This window comes from Mytilus californianus, unplaced genomic scaffold, assembly GCF_021869535.1.
Source record: "Mytilus californianus isolate M0D057914Y unplaced genomic scaffold, xbMytCali1.0.p SCAF_11, whole genome shotgun sequence".
NCBI lineage: Eukaryota > Metazoa > Mollusca > Bivalvia > Mytilida > Mytilidae > Mytilus > Mytilus californianus.
This window is the reverse complement of record NW_026262593.1, coordinates 7,601,414-7,626,544: the sequence shown is the minus strand read 5'-3', so window position 1 is coordinate 7,626,544 and position 25,131 is coordinate 7,601,414. Positions and strand designations below refer to the sequence as shown.

The 25,131-nt window shown below is 31.9% G+C and overlaps 1 protein-coding gene across 1 annotated transcript in view; it reads right to left on the bottom strand.

The window, feature by feature from the left end:
• Positions 1-268: 268 nt before the first annotated feature.
• LOC127719472 (uncharacterized) overlaps positions 269-25,131 on the bottom strand; it is a 67,288-nt gene continuing 42,425 nt past the window's right edge. The window contains exon 4 of the mRNA XM_052225621.1: positions 269-1,704. Coding sequence (XP_052081581.1) covers positions 1,040-1,704 — 665 coding nt within the window. The 3' untranslated portion in view covers positions 269-1,039. The remainder of the gene's footprint in view (positions 1,705-25,131) is intronic.

The window sequence follows — 25,131 nt, the reverse complement described above, 5'->3', positions numbered from 1 at the left end:
TTGTCAATAACTTTGTAGGTTAGTAAACAAGACGGTGCCAATACATACACATCTTGGTAAGAATATGAATATAAAAAGAGAGTCTTTCTAATTCGGATAAAACATTAATATTTGTACAACTTTTTTTAACACAAAGAATGTACTTACAAAATTTAATATATATATATTATGTATATGGTGCATGAAATTAAAACTGTACCTTGCTACAGGTATTTTGTAAGAAATATATTTTGTCGATGACGTTTACTAGTTTGTTGCAAGCGTGGCATACTGTTTAATTACTATGCATAGAAAATTCAACGAGGCAAATTTTTATTTGCTTTACATCAAACAATAATTATGAATAGAGAACAAATTTACCAAAATATAACAAACACAATATTAGAATATCTTTTCACCTTTTCTTTGAACTCTATCTAGAGTTTTATGTCTATCAAACACACAAATACAAAAACAAACAAAAGAATGTTGTATATGCTGTATTGCCAATTTGTGCGCCCCTTAATGCATTGTTGAAAAAGGCATAATCTAAGTAACATATACAGTGCTAAGAAAGGTGATGAAATGAGAATGCAGAGCACTGTTTATTATTTAAATACAGTCAAAGGAAATATTTCTTTTTCTTTTTTTTACTTTGGGGTACGTATGCAATAGTAAGGTTACCGTGCTAATGAATTGTATTTGCGTGAAACAGACAACATTTGTTTACTATAGACCAGACAGCAATGTAAGTATTTGTTGTAGTATATCACATAGGTATGCACCTGTTGTAACAGATCGGATATGTAAATAGGTAGAATTATAGATTTCATTACTGGTTCGAGAAAATGTCCCTTTGTAACAAATACCAAAATAAAAAATAGTTTAGTTTAAAAGACCCATTCGTATCAAGACAAACTATTATGTTCATACATATGTCATTGTATACTTTACGTGCACATTTCAAAAATCAAGATAGTAATTTATTAGATTATATATGTCTTTGGTCGAAAAACAAAACAAAACAAAAGCAACAAGAGTCATTTCTTTAAAGCTGTAATCAAGAACATCTTTTGAATTTGGCTACAAAGCAGCCGAGTATGTCAATGAAAACAATTAAAATTGTTATAAGACAAATGATGATGACTCCAACATACCCTACTGATGTCGCCGATACACGATCATCTGGAGCTGATACCTTGGAACGACGCATCCGAGTTGTATTTGATTTGTTGACACTGAGTTCTTTTTTCATTAATTCTAATTCTGGCTTCAGTTTTTCTCTTAATTGATCAAGAGTAAGAGTCATTCCACGTAAGAAATCCCATTTGCCTTTTCCAATTGTAGAACGGGGGCAAAGACATTCAAGTGGAATGATTGGCTGTACAGAATTGACCTCGGACTTTCCAAAAGTTTGTGTCATTTTAATAGTTGTCACTTCAGACGTTCTCGGTTCTCTTACTTGTAAGGTGGTTACTGGCGACTTTCCAGGCTTTTTCATGTCGGTAGTTGTCACCTCTAATTGACCGCTTGCAGTAATTTCTGTTGTTGTCACTTCAGATGCTCCAGGTTTTGTTATTCGTAGGGTGGTCACTGGCGACTTTCCAGGCGTTCTCATGTCGGTAGTTGTCACTTCTGATTGACCAAGGGTTATAATTTCTGTTGTTGTCACTGTAAAAATCCCAAGTGTTGCCATGTTGGTATTTTGCACTGTTGCTGTTATGACTATATGAAAATTAAACAATTCAATAATACAAAAAAATATCAAATTAATCTTTATGTATTAATGACACTCTGAGGGCGTTAGCCCAAACGAGTGTAACTTATTTACACCAAGGTAGTATTGTCAATGATAGTTTTCAATAATTAACGAGGGGGTCTTTTAGCGATTTTACCATATGGTATTGACAAACATGATTATATTGGGTATCCAATCTCATAAGCATTTATGGTGGAAATATTTTTAAATGAAATCTTAAGGGTTTAAAAACTTGTTACTACTTTTGATCTTTGTTAATTCATCACCAAAAAATTATAATAATGAAATAATAGTAGATACTTTACACAGATTGAATTGTAGATTAATTATTAACACAACATTTTCCTTTTATTGGTATAGCTGAAAATAAACCTTTAGAAATGTCATGTGTAGATGAATTAATGTTTATAGGTCCTTGTAGGTTTATTTAGTTTTTTTAATGCATATGTATGAAGTATCTAGATTTAGAGAATTTGCATACTAGAATTTAAGGTCTTATCCTTCGAAGTGGCATAGATGAGTCTTTTGCAGCAAATGTCACTTATCATACCTATGTCATATTTTCAAATATTGCCTTATAATAGTGTTACTATGATTTTTTCTTTAATCTTGAATTGATTATTCATACCCTATCTTACGCATGCTTGTATATAAAAATAAGGAGATGTGATATGATTCCCAATGAAAAAACTATCCATCAAAGTTAAAATGACGTGGATGTAAACAATTGTAGGCAACCGTACGGCCTTCAAAAATGAGAAAAACACATACTGTATAGTCGGTTGTTAAAGGCCCCGACATGAAAAATATGAAATAATTCAATTGAGAAAACTAATGGCCTTGTTTATACATTAATATATCCTACAGAACTAGAAATTAAAGAAACAACAGACATGTTTCCTCTGCCTCATTTTTAGACTTATACTTCGAAATTGACATAAGTGGTCATTTCAATACCAGAAACTGTGACAAGCAAGACGATTTTAATTTTGAAATTTAAAATTTTCCCCACCTTAGCAGCAATATTAACTTTACATGCATATGGGATATACATTTCCCAACTCATTCGGTATTCTAGAGCTTGCAGCTGCAACTCAGGCTTTATAAAACGTCACCAGTGTCTGAGCAGAAAGTTGATGAGCAAAGGTTATGTCAAAGAACGTCTCGTCCTGTTTCTAAAAAAATCATTGGTAGAAACCAAGACCATGTTGACAAATATTCCGTATCAATTTCACAAATATTACATTATGGTCTTGAAGTAAAGATTCTAGGTACGTACTGACGTTGTTTATTATATTAATTACGTGTTTAAGTCATCCCTTATTGTCATTTTATATTTATAACCTTTACTTCATAATTGATTATATACTAATGACGTGAATCGGTACTTATACATACCGCCATTGCATTATTGTGTTATTGTGCTTTGGTCAATTTTGAGTTGCTATCATTCATTTTTGCTTATGTAATTTGTCTATATGCCGTTTTGTGTTTCTTTGTTGAAACAGATGTTTGTTTTTTATAGTGATTAACAATATATTACAATGCTGATTGCTGTACCCCAATTCTTGACGTTTTAAACTTTTATGTCTGTTTGTTTTGCTCACACATTGTTAACAGTATATTGTAATACTATGCGACAGTCTTACAAATGAGAGTTTATCTAGCTATAAAACCAGAAGGATAAGCAGATCCTGCTCCACATGTTGAATGCGTCGTTTTGCTCATTTTAGTACAAACCTGGTGATAAGTCTAATAATGAGGAGTATAATAAAATTAATTCCTGAATCTTAGTTTAAACAAAATTGTATTGCCGTTCAAAAGAAAATGTTTCTAAATAGTCCAATTCGTTAAAAATTGTTGAAAAAATAATCTGCTTTTCCGCGATAAAAATGGAATGAAAAAGGAAAACAAAAATAGATAGCACCCACTTTCATAAACGTCTGTATTTTCATACACCGCTATCAGACGGTAACAATTCATTTGTGCCTTCCTTCATGCAGTTGCAGAAATACTTTTATAGTGTCTGAAAAGTGAGTTCTAATGTTTATATCTAGAATAATTAATGATTAAAAAATATCCCACTTTTGTGTGGTCGGTAAATTAAGATGCAAATCCAGCAAGTCATTGCAACAATAATATTTGTTGACGGTATGCAAGTGGGAAAATGCATATTTTAAGGTTTTTCTTTACGTATAACACACCTTGGGGTGGTACCTTAGAATATGCATTATCTATAACAAAAACAATAATTAATTTAAACTGAACAAACACTCATACCACATCTTCCTATATCTATAAACAAAGCAAATATATGTCGCAAACTATTTTTTTGTGATATGGTCCGGGTACACAGTTATCGTCCTTTGATTTTCGTTGTCCACGAATATAGTCCCTAGTGTGGACAGTGTGTTACTTGTCGATTTTTTTTATACCCCTTCCAAATTTATTTCTCCATGTTTTATGACTCAAATAGTAAGTAGGGGGGTGAAATGACACTGTAAAAAAATTTGGGTCATGAATTTTAAAGTAAAGTAGTGATTTGGTCCAGCTGAAAAATGTTAACAATTAGCACTTCGGAAGCTGTCAAAAGATTTGAAGACCCCCTTAACATGAAATTGTCCATATTTTGAGTTAGAGCCGATGAAGTTTTCTTTTATTTTGATATAATTTGTCCCAAAAGTAGTACAACACACTGTAAAAATATTATTGAGAAAGCGCAGGTGGGATTTTTTTAATTTTCATTTATTGTCTAAAAGAAATGCACTACGAAATAACTATGTACTCGGACCTAAGAGGTGAAATCAGGAAATATAGAATCTGTACTTTGGCAACTTCCCTGAATGATTTGATGGTGTCAATTTATCAAATAGCATAAAACTAAAGGATTTAAACTTTTATCTGATAGAATTTCTGCAAAAATGACCAATTTTGGCATTTTATGGTCAAAATAAGCATTTCATAGCTTTTTCAATTTTGATGCATAAGTGGCATTCTGACTTTCTATCTGACAGGTTTTTATGTGTCAATATTTGTATTTCTATGCTTCAATCCAGTTGTATTACTCATTTGTGAACTCTGAATCTACAGAAAAAAAGATTATCTCGGACAATATGTGCAAAATGTGTTGTATATATGATCCTCGTCTAACGCCCTGTTTGGATCAAGTTAAATGTGAGAAGCTTGGAACATAAAAGTTGAAATCCATTATAAAGACCTCGCTAAATTTGTATAAAAAGCACTTAACAATGTCTTTTGTACCTGTTTTATGTCACATAATATCTTTCTTTTCTTCTGTAGGATAGCAAGTGGTTCAAATATAAGCCTGTTGAGACTAAAATTGCATGCATGTTTTTCACTAAAAAGTGAAAAATCTTTGTATCAGACCATACTGTCTGCAAAAAAAGTTGAATGCAAGAGTCTTTTTGTGCTCAGATTTATTGTATCATGTCACCTGAGTATAAAAATGATAGAAAAGACACAAAATTTTATTTCCTATAGCTTCAATATGCATTTTTAAATGTAAATATGTGATACGGCCTAAATTGACCCTAAATTATTTTCAGTCTTACTTGGCCTAAGACCCTTTTAAACTAATGTGATATGTTATTTGTAAGTTTTCTTTCCATTTAAAGTACATTAAATACATATGTAAGGATTATTTATAACCAAAAAACTTTACAAATTTAAAATTGCTGGAAAATATTACATCTTCATGTAAGGCCCCCTTTCATTGGAAAACCTCCATTTTTAGCCACAGGCTCATACAAATTTGACTTTTTGATAATTATGATAAGTCTGATAAATCAAAAGAGTACTCTATTGCTTTAAATACATAATATATTATATATTAAGGCATTTCAAAAGTATTTTTTTGCAATATTTTAATTTTTTAAGCCCCAAATGTTGATAGTCGAAAATTTTCAATTTTAACGTCTAAATTTAACACGCAAAGTTGAATATAAAATTAGTCATATTGTCTATAATATATATCCTATTGCCATGAAACTTTGTAAGCAGTCTTATAATTTAATAAGCTTTGGTCATACCAAGTTTTATTAGGATTGGTCAACTTTTTCTACCCTATTAGGTCCGGGTACACAGTTATCGTCCTTTGATTTTCGTTGTCCACGAATATAGTCCCTAGTGTGGACAGTGTGTTACTTGTCGATTTTTTTTATACCCCTTCCAAATTTATTTCTCCATGTTTTATGACTCAAATAGTAAGTAGGGGGGTGAAATGACACTGTAAAAAAATTTGGGTCATGAATTTTAAAGTAAAGTAGTGATTTGGTCCAGCTGAAAAATGTTAACAATTAGCACTTCGGAAGCTGTCAAAAGATTTGAAGACCCCCTTAACATGAAATTGTCCATATTTTAAGTTAGAGCCGATGAAGTTTTCTATTATTTTGATATAATTTGTCCCAAAAGTAGTACAACACACTGTAAAAATATTATTGAGAAAGCGCAGGTGGGATTTTTTTAATTTTCATTTATTGTCTAAAAGAAATGCACTACGAAATAACTGTGTACTCGGACCATATGATTGAATGTTAATTCTCTTCTGCAATTGTTTAACTGTAAGCGAATAAAAAAATCTCTTACGTTCATAAACAGAATTCGTCAAGAATCCACCACACATTTGCGACCGATTCCCCTTACATGGTTGATGACATTCACTATCATTTTTCTTTCGGAACACATTTGCATTTCCCAAGGCATTGTCACAAAAACACTCAATGGAAGCCTGAAAAGTAATAAATAATTTAAAAAGTTACGAAATGTGGTATGAATGTCACTGAGAAAATCACCAATCGGAAACACAAACTCGAGGATGTAAGCGATTATATGTTAGAAAAACAGACGACATGTACATTAGATATGGTAGACAGTAACCGCCACCGGCCAACAAAAATGGCTCTTTACTTTAGACAGACATATCAAAAATGTGGTGGGGTTAAACATGTCAATGGCTGGGACAGCCGTATATAATTTATTCATATTGACAACAATGTGTGAGCTTAACAGACAAACATAATAGTTAAATATGCCAATATTGTGTTTTAATCTTAATCATGTTAAAAACAAACAACTATGTTGACGGCACCTGAACACAAAAAACTGTGAATTTCACTTTGAAAAAAAACTTGCTGCTACTTCAATTGCAATGACCGCACCGAAACATGCTGATGGAGTTTATATACGGCTTTAACCAGCCCAGTAGCCAGTGCCTCGGTACTGATACAAACAATACCATATATGGTGTTATTAAAATTTGCTGTTAGAACATTTTGAAAGTATTATCAAATGAAGAAATATATATTCCTCATGCAAAGATACGATTTCTTGCTCCGTTTTAAATAGACATTTATTATCGAAATGCGTATCTGATGGAGAACAATTGGTACCGTTATGTTATTACTTCCATGAGGTCTATACTTCTGCTGGTAGTCTGTAAGTCCCTGAGGGTATCAGCAGCCTAGTAGCCAGTACTTACATCCTGGCATGAAAATACGGATATTGTGCTATTAAAGTTTGCTGTTGGAACAGTTAATGTTATCTCAAGTCAGTTGTGTTGAATGTCTGGAATGCATGTTTGCACAGTTTTGGCTACTAAATAAATTATTGTCACATTAATCTATTACGCCTGTTTGCGTTTCTCATCCAATTTTGTCAATAGTACGAAAATATAAACAACTGTCATACACGGAGGTTAAACTTGCTATAAAACCAGGTGTAATCAACCATTTTGTTTTAAATGTTAGTACTAAGTCAGGAATAATATGACAGTTGTTTTTCACCCGATCGGTTTGTTGATAACATTTGATTTTGTCGGTTTTTATGGACATCCCCTTATTGATTTACCCTGGAGTTCGGTACTATTGTTTTTTCTTTTTTCTAATAATAAGATGAATTATAAACCATTTGAAAACATAACAATTTGTTCTATCATATAGACATGACATAATAAAATATTTGAATTGTATTTGGATTTGTTTTCATTTTTCATATTATTGAAGGCCGTATGGTCACCTATAGTTATTAACAGCCTTGTCTCAGTAATCATACCATAATTCTTTCTATTTATGAACTAACTACAATAATAGCATTTTTCTTTAGCTAATCTACGCCTATTTGGTACATTTTATGCACTGTATGTCTAATAAATCATACAAATAAGAACTCAAAAAGACCTTGCATTGCGTTTATGTTCTTGGTTTGTATAAATAACCTTTAAACTAAAAATAAAGTTTCACTTACGGGTAGTTTAAATTTTGTTGTGTTAATTGCTATAGACAGAGATGTGAAACACATGCCCTAACATACAACAAATGCTTATCAAGAAAATCATGGAGTCCAACCTATTGGAAAAACTGCCGAGTTGTTTACAGGCCACCCAATTGTAATAAGAGCAGTAGGAACCATTCGAACATATCGGTTGTCATAGTTTCATGCATTGCATTTGGATTTTTGAACTTTAATTATGAATAAAGGATTAACGAAATTGATTGTCCTCAAAGATAGGCGATACCTAATTTTTTATTATCCTTCCTGCCTTGTCGAAAATTAAAGAGAAGGGCAGCATATTATATAAAATACTGCTAAAGTAATCTAGTATTGATAATTGCAGAAGCACATAAATCGAGTGAAATAAGGTAAAATATTCAGGAATTATTCCTTTAAAAAATATACCAAAACAAAAGGGAAAAAAGGGGTTAATGTCCTAAATTCTGTGAAATCAGTTAAATATGTCTCCCATAACTTATGTTTTGTTACAACTTACTTGTAATTGCAGGTACCTGTGTTTATAACATAATTTCTTGCACAGTTCAAGTGTCATTTGGTCATCACGATGAGAATCGTCCAACGCTCTATATCCGTTATCATGGTAACAACCAAGGTATCGAACATCTAAATAAAATCGTATCGCATGAATAAAATTTCTAGAAGCTTGAAGCTAACATGTAATATCCCAAATACAACTGAATAAAGGTAACAGTAGTATACCGCTGTTCAAGAATCAAAAATCGATTAAGCGAAAACAAATCCAGGTCAGAAACTAAAACCTTAGAAAACACATCAACTATACGAGGAAAACAACGGAACAACAGAAACAATGAACTGCAACAAAAACTAACGCCAAAATACATAGAAACGGACTACTTGATAAGATCTGCCTTATTCCTGACTTGGTACATGACTTTTTTTAGAAACATTATGGTAGGTTGAACCTGGTGTTATGGCTAACCAAACCTTTTGCTCATATGCCATATTAAAAATACCATTAAAATGACACCAATACGAGACAGGAATGCAGTACAAGTACTAAGTGTGGGAGAGTCCCAAATTTTACCGCCAAGAACAAATATAGTAAAAAGTATCAATTTATCCGTCTCCTCTCCACATTATTCTTTTATCAAGCTGTGTTGATTTATAAAACAGATAAAGTGATATTTCAAAACACTGACTACAAACACAGGTTCAAATCTATCATTTTAAAGTCTGGTATCTTTGATGAAATTTTTATGAAAAGAAAATTTAGAACTAAGAATCACAATTAGATATTGACGATGATAATAACACAAATAGTAATTATTTCATGAATGAAGAATATTTAGAGTTAGTTTTTTGTCCTTTTTTAACCATAAATGTTCGACTAAGCAAATATATGAATTAACATTTTTCATGAGTTTTGGTCATTCACGATTCCACTTGGTCTTTGTTAAAGTTGACAGTGTTGCTGTGTTTACATTAAATTTGTGATGCTGTCGTTTGTCGTTGATTAACTGTTAAGTAGACGTTCAACACATCAATATTTTACTTTTCCTATGCACATACTGACTTTACAAGCTTTGATTCATTTTGGAAAAGGTTTGTTAACCACTGAAACATCGTTTCAGTTTTTGACCTCTTAGTCTCCTGTGACCCTATCTTTCATTTTACATGTAGTGTGTTCTTCAATGTAATTCAAAAATCGTTCCATCAGAATATTTTTCCACGTCACACATTCATATCCATCCTGCTCTGATTCTTTCTTTTCACTCATATCTTTTATCACTATCATCATTTCTTGATTCAAAGTTTTGTAGTTATCCTCTTTAACTTTCCTCAAAGCTTCATTCATTGGTGTATAACATTGTATTAAAATCAAATTGATGTTTTTGTAAAATAGAGTTATTCTTTCAAATATGGGCTGCCATTCCATCACTATTTTTCATAGGTCTCACAATATCTGACCTCGGTCTTTCCTATTAAAGGGGCATTGGCTGTTAAATTCATGTTCACCGATTTGACTCAAATGTTCATATTTGATTTATAACATACTAAAACGTATATACAAATTATAAATAGTCTAAAATAAACAATTTACAAGGCATGGATTCTATAATATGTATCATCGTTTCGTGTGTATTTAAGTCTAGACGCCATCATATTAACTATCGAGTTGACCTTATAAGAATGAATTTTTCTGGGTTGAATCAGTCAATAAAATGATTTACCTTTGTTTCGCTTTCAATGTTGACACTCTTCTCCTTTTAATAACTGATCACGCATAATTCATGCGTAATCTATCTCTAGCTAGGGGGTTAAATTGCAGGTCACATGAATTCGGACTTAATGAGGTCGAATTATTCAGGTGAATAATTCATCATCGATGTTTCTTAGCTAATTTTGACAAAATTGCACCATAATTGCTGCTAAAAGCGAATTATCAATTCATTATTTCACTTTATTTATGATTGAACAAAACCAAAATCGTATTTTTAAGACGATTGTCAGATTGAGATGTGTATCTGTACAGACAACGATAGATACAATAAAATAATATTGTCTTACATGTACAGTAACTATGGAATAACCAAACCGAAAACATCTTCATATAGACTTTGAACTGGGTTCAATGTCATGTTACTCTTGTTTGAATTACACGTATTCATCACATAAAATAAGTAATTACCTTCTATGTTCGATTGTCCGTTCGTTCAACTAATATGTTGGATTGGAATGATATTTGGGAAATTACAATTAATTGCCAGCATGTGTACATGTTCATTTTGAAATATTTGATACGTCACTTATATTTACATATTCACAATATGTCATTCGGTGTTTTTGAGTGTATGAAAGGACTATTTAGCCTTGAAAATTTGGGGAGTACTGCTTACAATTGAAAGTTGCATTAACAATATACAATGGTATTGTTTTGAGAGAAAGTCAAACACTGTATAAAAGAATAGAAACATTGTTCACACTAATAGGTGACAATGGTGTCAATTTACTTATTTGTAAAATGATTGACATTGAATGCACCAAAAGAATATTTTCTCTTCTTGTACGACCAAACAAAATGTTATTATTTTATACAAAAACTGTTTTGGTTTACGCAAAGCCAGGAAAGTCATACCTAGGATGTATATTAACTGAAACACGATATACGACAAAAATGAACCTTATAAATGAGGTATCCAGTCATTTCGAACCATAAACATTTCGTATCATTGCCATTTCGTTCCAAAATTACAATTTCTTAACATGAATTTACCATTTGGTACCATGAACATAAACCATTTCGTACCATAACGAAGAAAACTTTTACCATTTCGTACCATCTTTAACACTAAAAATATTTACAATGTAATGCACAAATTGTATAACCATTATGATTCAGCAAGCCAAATCGACAAATGATGCACTAACGTGTTTTAACTTTACATATTTTTAAGAATAATTTGCGTCTACTATTCTTAGCATCTCAGCCGTATAGATAGGTACTCTATTTGGAATATTTGGGATTTTATCGTGTTCTACACTATTAACATAGTTATCTAAATCATCATCATACAGAAAATTATTCGTTTCACCAATATCTTCTATCTTTATAATCCGGGCATATTAAATTTGTTACAAGAGAGTCAATTTTATCAAATTTATTGAGTAAGTTTCAAAGTTGTCCATTTTACAAAATAATTCGTCTACCCAAACTGGGCGCTGCTGCATTGATAATTGTTGATTTATTGGCGACATGTGTTGTATTTGTTGGTATGGCATCATATTTAGATTCGGTGTTGAACATATCTGCTGGTTCGCATTTCATATATCGGTCCAGGATTTTGAGAGTTCATATGATGGGTATCTTGAGAAAATTGTGACGGATTCATAGGAACAAATCAGTTCAAGTTGTCATGCAAATGACCACTGTTTAATCTATTGGACGATTTGTTAACAAATTTAATTGTCACCAGTGTTTACATTTGTTGAATCAGTTTAAGTCTTCTTTTTACTTTTTGTCCGTTTGTACTTTATCCGCAGAAGTATTATCACTTCTGTTACTGGTATTAATCAATATTTTATGCCTTTTGGAGGAATCATTTGGCCTAAAAATCACACTTTCATTTCTTATTTCAAAAACACTACTGTCTACCATATAGACATAGGAAAACTTACCTTGCTGGATAATGAATACGTATAAAAACAGCATACGATGGTACGAAAAGGTAAACATTATAATCTTCCATATGGTAAGAAATGCTAAACATTATAATCTTCCATGTGGTAAAAAATGGTCATCATTATAATCTTCAATATAGTACGACATGGTCATGGATCGAAATGATTTTTATTATGGTACGAAATGGGTTGTACAAAATGGTTATAGTACAAAATGACTGATTCAAAAATTATAGCCAAAATGAATCATCGAAGGTCAAACTTTGCACAAGGGAGTTTGAACTTCATTTTTCTAAAAATTAAAAAATTGAATGTAAAAAAGCAATTTTCAGAAATGTATGTTTCAAATCATGCCATTACCAAGGCACTGACACCTAAGCTGATAATGCCCAAGAGGATTGATACAACCTGCAGTGGGATCGACCCAGTGGTAAAACTAATGAAAATAACGCTTTATCAATTTCATGCATTCAATAATACTAGCTATATTCTTGTCTTAATTGAAACAGTCGTACATATGAATGTGTCTTACTACATGAAATAAGCTTGTCTTGCATAATATTTCAGAGTTTTTTGTAGAATGTTATCAACAAATATATTATTATCAAGAAAATTACATCAGTATATATGACTTCCAAGTAAATATATATATAAAAAAATAACTGTTTTAATTTTTCATAAGAAATTTCACTTGAACACAGTGATGCATTGTTTTCATTCATACCGGTTTGCAAAATGTCCTGTCCAAAGATTCACATGTGAGTTTGAATGTCCCTTTGGTATCTAGACAATATTACAAATGAAAATATTTCAGTGGAAGAAAATTGTTTATTGTTTTATGTCAATTTTTATGCAATGGGTAATTATGTAATAAATAGAAGATATATCACGAACTAACTGTCTATATCGACTCTGATATAATTCTGTGATAGTATACAAAATTTTATGCGGCACTACGAGATAACTAAACTCTGCCAACTGAGATACCTGCGTGAATTTTAAACAGTTATTATATTATCGACGTACAGGACCGATTGTATCTTATATTTCGTTTGTTTCTGTAAGAAACTCTCAAACTGATTTTGCTTGTATCTTAGAGATTGAAAATAACATAAAAAATTACATTTTTGGAAAAAAAGTTTTGAAAATCTTGACAGTACTAATCCAACTTACCAAACGAATTAATTAATTTTGTCCAGTAAAGAATCCAAATAAAAGCTGCCAACGTTATTCTAACACAGAGTAGCATATTTACCATGTTTGAAAAAACGAATTTGTCTAATAAACTTACAAGTTTGTTATCATAAAATGATAACATTCGTTTTATCAAAGAATACTCCATTTGATTGATTTAACGGCAAAATATATCTGTTGTATGGAATTGGATCTTTTAAATGTTGTTATTACAGTTCCAAAAGATATTAAAGCTATATTTGATATAGATAAGACTTTCTTGTTTGCAATATAAATGCAATGCACTATTTCATTATTTTTATTAAAGGATACTCTCAGGTATAATTAAAGTGAAATCAAAACTCCAATCTCTTTAACTATTCATAATAAAATAATAACTTTATAGAAACAATATAATAAAACAATGATTTAAGTGTAAAAGATTACTAATTCAAGGCTGTAATAAGGTCTTTAAACATTGCTTTTATTTGTTTTAAATATCGAATTTGTTATCGGGAAATTAAAACCAAACTCACATAATTGTTATATACATTAAGATATGCACATTCAATGTTCTACAATCGATCTGTCGATTCATGTATTTTGGCATTGCACATATTTTTCAGATTGTTAATGACGTCTTTAAACTAGCTCCATTGGATGTGGGATGTGTACTGATTAATTCTGTAGTCTTATATACATGATTTTTATTAGTTGTTATTGGCGTTAAGATGGCTGTTAGTTACTGAGAGTACTCTAACAGATCTGTTGTTAGTGTCTTTTTAGTTATAGGGATGTATAAATACCCTGCCACGTCCGGTCTGAGTTTTTGTTACTTGTTTTTCTGCTTGCATCAATCTGATGAGTTAAGCCTTTTTTTCAACAGTTTTTTATAGGTTATTCATATGTTGTACTGTTACACTACTGAACAAGGTTAGGAAGGGTTGAGCGCCCGATAACATCTTTAAAAACCGCCTCAATTTGTCTAAAGTCAAAACTGATGCTGAACCACACATGTGCATGTATATAATAAACAATAATAGTTAGTTTGGTCTTAAATTCCTGATAACAAAATCAATATTGTTATCAATAAAAAAACAGTTTCTAAAATTCTGCGCTCGGTAAACAACGTTAACATCACCGTTAAAAATTTGATGTGTAACTCCGTTTGAAATAAGTTTGTTATAGGTAGAGTCAAATTTCCACACAAAATCTTTGTATCTATGGAAGAATTTAGTTTAGGTTTTTAAGAACTTTGTGATTAAAGATATCCCTGCCTAAATAATTTACCAGTAATACATTGATTACGTTTTTTGTAATCCAAAAGTCACTTCTGACACGGGGAAATTCATATTCAGCACGAGAACATGTTGACGTGAGTTGAACGCTGCTTTGTTCTAGACCGACAGACTGAGATTTTTATTGTGCTAGTTCCCAACGTAACAGTCCGAAAGAAGGCTAGACACCTTACTCGTACGCATTATTCTGACTCCGGTCCGACAACTCTTTACTCTTACAGCTAAATGCAGTGAGCTTAGCGGAGAAGCAGTACATACCAATTATCACGTCTTTGGTTTGACCCGGCCGGGTTTGAACCAACAACCTCCCGTGTTAAAGGAAAGCACGCTACCCAGAGACCAACGTGGCAGACCGTTTTTATATACTGAAAACCACAAAGATGCTTTATTTACTATATTTGCATACTCAAGGTTACGAGTTCTTAAGTTTCTCTAAATAAGCGTTATGGTTTACGGCATAAACTATATTATAAAATTATTTTATTGTTTAATTTTTGATAGCGTTGAATTTGAGAACCTATAAATTTCAATACGTAAAACTCAAAATTTGTAAATGTCAACACGTCAATAAAATAATTAGTTACCACATATTGTTGCAACCGATCGTTTCGTCTTCTCAAGTCCTTATTTGTGTTAGCTGATCAAACAATCTCGCCTCGGTAAATACAAGAGAACCCTGTTATTATACCGCTTAGCATTGTCATCATAGAGGTATAACGTTGTTTAGGTAAGTAAGCTTGGTCACCTAGATTTGTAATAACATAAGCAACACAACGGGTGCCACATTTGGAGCAGGATCTGCTTACCCTTCTGGAGCACCTGAGATCACCCCCAGGTTTTGGTGGGATTCGTGTTGCTTAATCTTTAGTTTTCTATGTTGTGTCATCTGTACTATTATTTGTCTGTTTGGCTTTTTTTTTGGCCATGGCGTTGTCAGTTTGTTTTCTATCTATGAGTTTGACTGTCCCTCTGGTATCTTTCGTCCCTCTTCTATAAAAGTCTAGATTGGGTAAATAAATAAAGAATAGAGAAAATTTGACCAATATAGAAGAATATATTAAGAATGGAAAATGGTGGGATGCTAAAGATTAATGAAAAAAGAAAATCCACAAGAAAAACATTGGGGAAAACTGGCCTATACATAAAGATCGCATAAATGAAAACCTATTGTCCAGTCCCTCAATTAGGTATATGTAAAATCGTTTTAGTTGTGTTAGAATTGTTGAAGAAGCAGATGGTATTTGGTCCTCGAAATTGAAAAAAGCATCAATCCTTAACATTATATCAATTTCCATACCTCACAACAATACCATTGTATATGACATGTGCTGAAGAATTCTACAACATGTGACTGCAATAAAATCAGTATAAATAAATAATGTTTAAAATTATTTATCAAATTATTTAATATCTGTACTTAACTGACTTTGGTTTAGGAATTTAGCAAAAACCTCGAATTAATGTATTAAAACTTTTTTTAAAGTAATGTATGTATAGTAATTTGTTGTAATAGGTATAAACGACTACGACGAAATATTTCCATTGCTCAGGGAGAATAGTTTATGATTAGGGCTTGTTTTGATAACCAGTGTAATGTATTAATCGACATGGACATTTTTTCCAACAAAAAACTAAATAGCAAAATATATTAAATTAGATCCCTTAATTTAAAAAAAAAATACGAATAAAATACTTCAATATCGTATTAAAATTTCGATTCCGCATGCTTCTATGTCATATAATTATTCAAATTTAGTTTCTGAATGACGAGCTTACATAGCGTGCGTAGGTTTGGGCCGTTGTCTAATACAATCCATTTATTTTTAATTATATATTGATTAAAGTAGAATACATGTACGTGCTATTTGATTTCACTTTATTGAATTATAAATTAGTATTAACGTAAATATCGGTCATGGAGTACAACAGGGGTAAATAGTTTTAACACTGATCTTAAGTGAAGTTAACGTATCTAAAAAGGAGACACTTTTTATACTATCAGATTATAAAAAATGCCAATGCAGTTAACTCTTTTCAAAGAAAAATTAGCTTACAAATAATTTGAACCAAGACCTAAACTATCTTAAGAGGGAGACAATCGAATGAATATTATGTACTAAAAGTTGAATAAGTCGTGATAGTAGGGTGCCCAGTCAACAAATTTTATGGATTTGGGTTAATGGATTAACACACGGCTGTATTTGATATCATTGGAAAGAGGAGAACAAGCCTCATCGAAATATTGATGTCGTCGTTGTCTATAATGGTCATGATTTTCTTAAATTTGGGTCAAAAGACAAAGATAAATGTTCAGGGAAAACAATGAGCCACGTTTAGGCAGCTGGCAGCCGCTACATAATTATATGCGTTTATAGCAAAATAAATTCAAAGAATTATAACTACAGTTTCTATATTTAGGACTAATTTGATACTTATGTTGCCAAATATGGTTCAAAATTGACAGTAGATTGATAGCAGACTACGTAATGAACGATATAATAGAAACACAAATGATATTGGGTATCCATCCATGACACAATACATCAATAAATTCAACATATTTCATCAATTATAATTCAAAAACAAAAAACGGATTAAGAATGACAAAAGGAATTTTATCTTACTAAATTAAGATGATTTATCGTGTAAGATTATTGATGGAACAAACCGCACTTCAGCATTTTTACACCTTAATATATATAGAAACAACTAATTCTCATATGATTTGCAGATCTATAATTCTAGAGTTATTTTGACTCGGCTTTCACTTTGATAGACCATGTTTCCGAAACTACTATTGTAGCAGTGTGTCAATTTTTAACTTCGATATATTCATGCCCAATGCACACGAATGGGATCCTTGAGAAACAAGAAAGGTGAAATTGAAAGAAAAAATTACAAATCTTTTGGTCGAGAATAATATTGAATAAACACAATTTTTCTAGACGTTATTGTTCTGTAACTTGTTTCCGATCAACCCATAAACGGTGTTAAAGTCTAAAAAATTCCTTAATCCTGATAATAATATGATTTCCGTGTTGCAAACAATTTTGTAAGGAAATTCATCAGATATACTCATAACTAAATCCAAACTCTATGTTTCAAGTCAGCGCTCTAGATAAATCAGAATATCCCTATTTCAACCTCGTACGACTGACTAAAAGAGGGGCGAAAGATACCAGAGGGACAGTCAAACTCATAGATCGAAAATAAACTGACAACGCCATGGCTAAAAAATAAAAAGACAAACAGACAAATAATAGTACACATAATACAACATAGAAAACTAAAGACTAATCAACACGAACCCCACCAAAAACTAGGGGTGATCTCAGGTGCTCCGGAAGGGTAAGCAGATCCTGCTCCACATGTGGCACCCGTCTTGTTGCTCATGTTATAACAAATCTGGTAAATAGTCTAATCCGGTAGGTCACACGGGTGGTGAAAAAGGAAGTGGATTGTAATTACGACATAAGGAACATATCCGATATCATTTGTGAAACGGTTATTTCATAAAGGTCAACCAATTCGTGATGGCGTCCGTAAAATTTACGAAGGGATGATTTCAACTTCACCATTTGGAACTCTTGGTTTAATAACTTCCTTGTGAGCAGCAACCCTTTATCAAGGAAATCATGATAGGAAATACAAGCCCGGGAATATCGAATCAATTGGGAGATATATACTCCGTATGCAGGCGCTGCTCGAATGTTGCTACATAGAAATGGAAAGTTCACAATTGGGAAGCTGAAATCATCTCTTTTGTCGTAAAGTTTTGTATCTACTATTGAAGGTAAGCAATTCCGTCACACTTCCAAAACTCCAAGAGTTATCATACCATTATGACTCTTACAACATATACTTTAGCTAGATATCCTCTTTAACAACTGTGGATTTTCTAGTTGGGCGACAAATGTATCCGGAGAGTATATTTTTTATTAGAAAATTACTTTGTCTCCTCCGGAACTCGAACCTGAGATTTTTCCCTAGCTCAACCGCTAACATCTGGCTAAGTATCTACTATTTCTATAAGAATCAAGTTATTGCGATGTATTTACGGCACAATTCCACGATTTTTTACGAGTTGTCACAGATAACTACGAGCATATTCGGACATTTTACGAGCTTTCTACGTATTGTTAGGAGTATATTACTGAATATATTTTTTAAAAGCTTTTTACGGATCGTTACAAGTATATTACTGAATTTTAATATTCTATGAAGCTTTTACTTGTATTATCGACCTGTTTACGTGTTTTTACGAATAGTTACGAGTTAGTTAAGATGATTTACTAGTCTCTACGGTTTTGCAATTTTTGTAATTTTCCTAAAATTGTAAACAATACGTAATAATACGTAGAGTATATGTTTCTATTCGCAAAGTACTCGTATCTACACGTAAAGTATTCGTCTTATACTTGAGTATTCATCAGAAGTTTGGGATAGTTGTGGGAAAATATATTGTAGTCGGTAAAAATATTCATATCGAGATGCTCGTATAATTACTGGATTATCAAGTTATGCTAGCCGCAACGCTATTTACAGGGAAACAGGATGGGGAAAACTAAGCGTAAGGCGGGAGGTAAAAACATTGGCTATGTTTTATAAAATTATTTAAAACAATCAGGTTCTAGATTATCTACATGACTTGGTTCAAGAATTTGTATATGATATTAGCAATTATAATTTGCGAAACAGACACAATATCACTGTCCCAGTGAATCGTTTATCGGTTTATCAACAGTCCTACTTCCCATCATCCATAACATTGTGGAACACTTCAGACATTATTATTAGACAGATTCATACATTTTCATTATTTAAAAGCAAATTGCATATTTAATACTATAAACATGATTAGAATAAAAAAAAACCTCCGAGCTATTTTTACTCTGGAGATCGCTTACTATCTTTATCAAATGCAAGGCTGCGAAACCGGTGTCGCACTCTTCAATCTGATTTGTTTAATGCATACTTAGTACAAGATGCCAATTGTTTATGTGGCTTTATCAATGAAGATGCTAAACATTATTTATTATATTGTTACAATTTTTCAGCACAAAGGCTTTTGATGATAAATGAAATCAATGCTTTTGCTGGCAATATTACAATTGATTTATTGTTATCTTGTTATGAGTCTTTGAGTTCTTTTTTCTATCTGTACAAAAGTATATAAAAAGTCCCGAGCATTTTTCTCAACTTTGACAACCTTATTTCTGTAACAGATCGTACTTGAACATGATTTAATTTATGATCTTAGGAATACGATAACCGAATGATATTTATAATTGACTATTGTTATCAGAAACTTTTCAATGGAATTAATTAAAGATTAAATATTGATACTTACAATTGTGTTTAGATATTTTCCGTTTTTCATCTTTATCCGTCACAGGAAAAAGGAATTAGTATGTATCCCATCATAAACTATGAGTGTGTAATTTGTATTTAAAGCAATGCACACACATGACTCGTCATGTACACTAACATATTTTTATATTACACAGCTCCGTGTGTTTGTATTTAATTTTTCTAAAAATAGACGCACTCGATTCGTTATCGTTATACTTACTGGAACAAATCCATTGATTCGATTCTTCAAATTTCTATGTAATTTATTAATACATCTTCATGCTAATATGTTTATATTTATGTTTGTGTTGGAGAAGCCGTTACTAAGTTGAAAAACTTGTGTCTAATCCGTTTGTCCTTATTGAACAATAAAATATGTTTTAAATTAAACGTAAAATGACTCGTAACAATCGGTAAAGAAATCATTAAATGACCTGAATGAAATCGGAAACAAAACGTAATCACTCGTAATAATCAATAAAAAAATCCGTTTACAAATCGTAAACTAACCGTAATAAATCGTATGAAACCATCGTTACGAGTCATTAACGGATCATTGGGAGCCATTAACGGATCCTTGCGAGCAGTTTACGGATGGTTACATGGTATTGCGAGTGGTTAACGATACTTACGGACTGTTACGAGTTATTCATGAACAAAATAATCTGCTGACAATCGTAAGAAGATTTCTGATATGTTAAAAAATTGCCTCTCCTTTTACGGATCCATAAGAGTGTCTGCGAGTTGTTGTGAGTTCTGACGAGTTATTTACGGATACCAGCGAGTTATTTACAGATGCTTCAGATTATCTACGAGTTGGCGATCTGTGAGGACTTGTTAGAAAAATCCGAGTATATGAAGGGGGCATTAAAAACTTTGGTTTGGTATTCCAGTCCAATAAACGGAGGAAAGTATTGTTTCTGGGTGAAACATTTAGATGCTAAGGTAAAGTAAATCAAAATAGGCGAAAGATACAAAAATGATATTAAAACACGTCATAGAAAAATAACAACTGAGCAACACGAACTCCACCAAAAACCGGTGGTGATCTCAGGTGCTCCTGAAGGGTAAGCAGGTCCTCCCCACATGTGGCACCGTCGTGTTGATCGAGTAAGTTTAAACCCGGAGAGGGATGAGTCTAATTCGGTAGGTCAAATTCGATTAAAGAGGACGGGATTGCGATTACGACAATCGGAACATGTCGCCAGTTATCAAACCGTATTCATAAATTATCTTAACTTCAGTGTTCCTTAAACTTAGATTTCACTGAGAATGTCCTAAGTTAAGTTAACTCCTAAGTCGTATGTATACACTACTTAAGTCGTCACTTATCTAAGGAATACTTAAAATGGAACTTTATTTACCGTATGCTATATGTTAGGTCATTGTATGTACTCATCGTAGAATCGAACCATGCTAGTAAATAAAACTAAATTCGATGCGTCTAATACGTGTTCCCGGATCAAACCAAAATAGAAAGCCTATAATTTAACAATAAACAATCTTGAATCAACTTTACTTGGGGTAGTTGCAACTTCCTGGATGAATTCTGAATTGATTAACAGAAAATTAAAAAAAAGTTTACATAAATCACTAACTTCATTGCAAATTATACCCATGAAAATTATCAGTATACCAGTGGTGGTATCTACCAAGTTCTGTAAATAAAGATAGAACCATAAAATATGTACGTCATAATCATTTCCTTTGGCTTGTGTTAATCAGCAACGCTCAATAAAAATTTGAAACCCAAGGATGTATAAATACCTCTGGATATATTTGACACAATGGTACCTTATAATAACAGACAAAATTATCTAAGGTGAATTTGCATGAAGGAGTTGAAACTTTATGTGTATGGGTATATGCATATATAGTGTGATAATATTTTCTTAGTTTATCAACGAAACTAGATTTTATAAATCATGTCACCAACTTCTGGCTTAATAAAACCCTCGAAGACTTATAGGTCACCATCGGAAGTATCGACCCAATGTTAGTTAATACAAATAAAACTATAAAATTTGTGCGTCCTAAAAATTTTTCTGGACTTTCATTCATAAGTTACGCTTAAAACTAAGATTTAGAGAACAAACGATATAAAATATACTTGAGGATTTACAAGACTTAAAGGGACATACAAAAGACAATTCCATTCAAGGCCAACCTTACCTGGGTTCCGAGTTGGAACTTTATCTTATGGATATTTTCGTAATTTTCAGCGAAACTTTTCAGAAATGTATGTTATGAATCTTGTCAAAAATGGATCTTGCAATTTATTATGTCCGTGGCTAGGCGCTGACTACTGGGAAAATCCTACCCTTGGAGACTAACACACCACCAGGTGCGGTATCGACCCTGTGAAAATAAAAATTACACTTTATAATATGGTTCGGTCGCAGCGGTCAATATAGTCACAAAAGGTTAAATCGTTCATTGAAATGATATCATTTATGTAGCGGAAAGAGAATTAAATGTTAATGCCAGCTTCTTTTCATATTTTTCGACAGGAAAACATTTTTAGTAATCGAACCTAGATTTCCACTTTGTGTGTATATATATATATATATAATTCGTCTATATATATTAATAACAAAACGTACACTAGAGACAAACATTTCTACACCACATTAGTATTATATAAGTTTTTTCCGTATGAATTGGATTTTGAGAACAAAACCCAGCGTATTTCCCAAAAGAAAATTATGAAAATTGATATTCACAGCACAAAACAGGACGTGATTTCTGAGGAGAGGCTAGATTTGATATATAACCGCGCTTAACGATATTCTCAATCCAACAAAAGATTTAACCGATAAAAATGTCAGTTGCCTTTACATGAATAATTATGAAAAAATGTTATCAAACTGGGTCGATACCTCGGCGTGTTGTTTACTAATCCCCGTGAGTATCATAACCCTGTAGCCAGTATTTTAGTGTTGGCATGAAAATATGAATAGTGCCATTTGCTAGATTTTGGAAATCATTTATAAATTAAGGAATATATCTCCTTCATTCAAAACTCTGGATCCTTTCCGGATTTGGTTATATTGAGTTCCTTTTTGTTTTGTTCATCTCTTCACCGTTTGATTGTCCCTCTGGTATCTTTCGCCCCTCTTTTGTATAAATTTTGGTTTTTCTAAATATTTTATCCTCAGCATCACTGGAGAGACAGTTATTATCGAAATCGGGTGCAGTACAATTTGTACCGGTAAAGATATTATTACCACTGGATTGATACCTCTGCTGGTGGACTGTTATCTAATGGAAGATGCAGTTTGTTTTTAGATTGGAGTTTACATACGCTTCTTTGTCTTGTTATAGATTAACCAATGTTTTAACTTCTTTTTAAAACGTTTGTCCATCGAAAGGTAATAATGCATCTAAATACTTCCCTTTTATCAGTGCATCCAAACGAAGTACTTTTTTTCTAGAAGAAATCGATCAGTCAATAAATATTCATAGATCGGTTAGGTTCCCGTTTAACTGTAATAAGAAATGGTTATAAACAGTATCTAAATAATTTAACAGAATCCTGTAATATCATATGATAGAAATTTCTATCTACAATTTCTAATTCAAAAGACATTTTACATGTAAACTGCAGTATGTATCATTATTTATGAAAATGTAAATCAACTAAATAAAAAATGAAAACAACACATTATAAATTTCATGCGTCCGAAGCGCTTTTCTAGATTAACCTTCATTAGGAACGCTCAAAGTTGTATATTTGAAAGCCAAGAATGTTTAATAACCTAAAGAGTAAACTTTCACTGTAATCGTTCATTACACTTGGAAGCAATTAAATCAACTTCACGATTAAAAACCGTTGGTTCAAAATCTTCAATGAAAGCCCGAAGTTTCGACGTATAAAGTATTTAACATCACATCAATATAGATTAAAATATACTCAAAACAATTAAGAACACTACACACAAACATATGCTTTGTTCTGATTATAAAAAAAAGTGCAAACATCAATTGAGAAAGCATTTGTTCAATTTTGAAACTGATTTTCTCATTTTGAAAATACTCTTTACCCGGAAATATTTTTTACCAAAAATAATACTTATTTCAAATATCCTGACATCTGAATGGAGATTCAAAAGAATTTTTGTAAGATTCGTCCCTTGGACCAAACAAAACGATGTAAAATTTAAAAGAAACCAAATGACAATCAAAACCAATAAGTCAAAGAATGTTCAAGGAGGTAATAAACAATTGTAGTTCGAAGAAGGAACTACAGGAACAGCAACATACTAGTATAGAACAAAGATTAGACGGGACAGTAAAAACAATATAAAAACTGGAAACATAAGTGTATGAAGTTTTGATTTCGTCTACCTTTTCCACCACTTTCTAAATCAGAAACAAGGTAAAATACGTTTCGGCAAGAAATTGTATTTGAATATTATATTTTCCATTCTCAATTCTATAGATTTCACACTTGTTTATGTATGATTTTTTTTTATTTAAACGTTATTTTCGCTTCGCATCACGGTGCGTAGCTTTTATTTTCATACGCCATTCACGCCATCTTAAAACAGTAACAGATATCGGTTCTCATCGCTTGCCTTTTGATTTGGGAAAAATGCTATTGGCAAGAATGAGATATAGAATTGAAAACGTGTTGCGGTTAGGAGTAGATATTAGACAAGGAAAAATATCAGTACGGGTATTTAAGATCCAATCCACTACCCGATCAATGAATAAGTTTGCCTTTACTGGTTAACATTGCGATATAATGTCGCGTCAAATTTACATTGTTAAATAAGAGCTCGAGGGATGCAAAGATTACCAAGTTTCTGGGTGCTTATCAGACTATATATGCATATACCCCCACACTTAAAATACATATTACTGCTAATTTTCTTCAAGAATTTTTTCAGAATACATGTATTCCATGTTATATAAACCAATGATATATAAAAAAAAATAGCTACACCAAAAGCACTCGATACCCCCAAATTGTACATAAGTATTGAAATATAAAAGAAAGAGCCAATTGTGTTAGAATGTAAAAAAAAATTTAAGTACACGAATCTCGAATACTTTACACAAACATTTAGAAAAATTCTTATAAATCAATATTGATACATTGTAGATGCACATAAGATT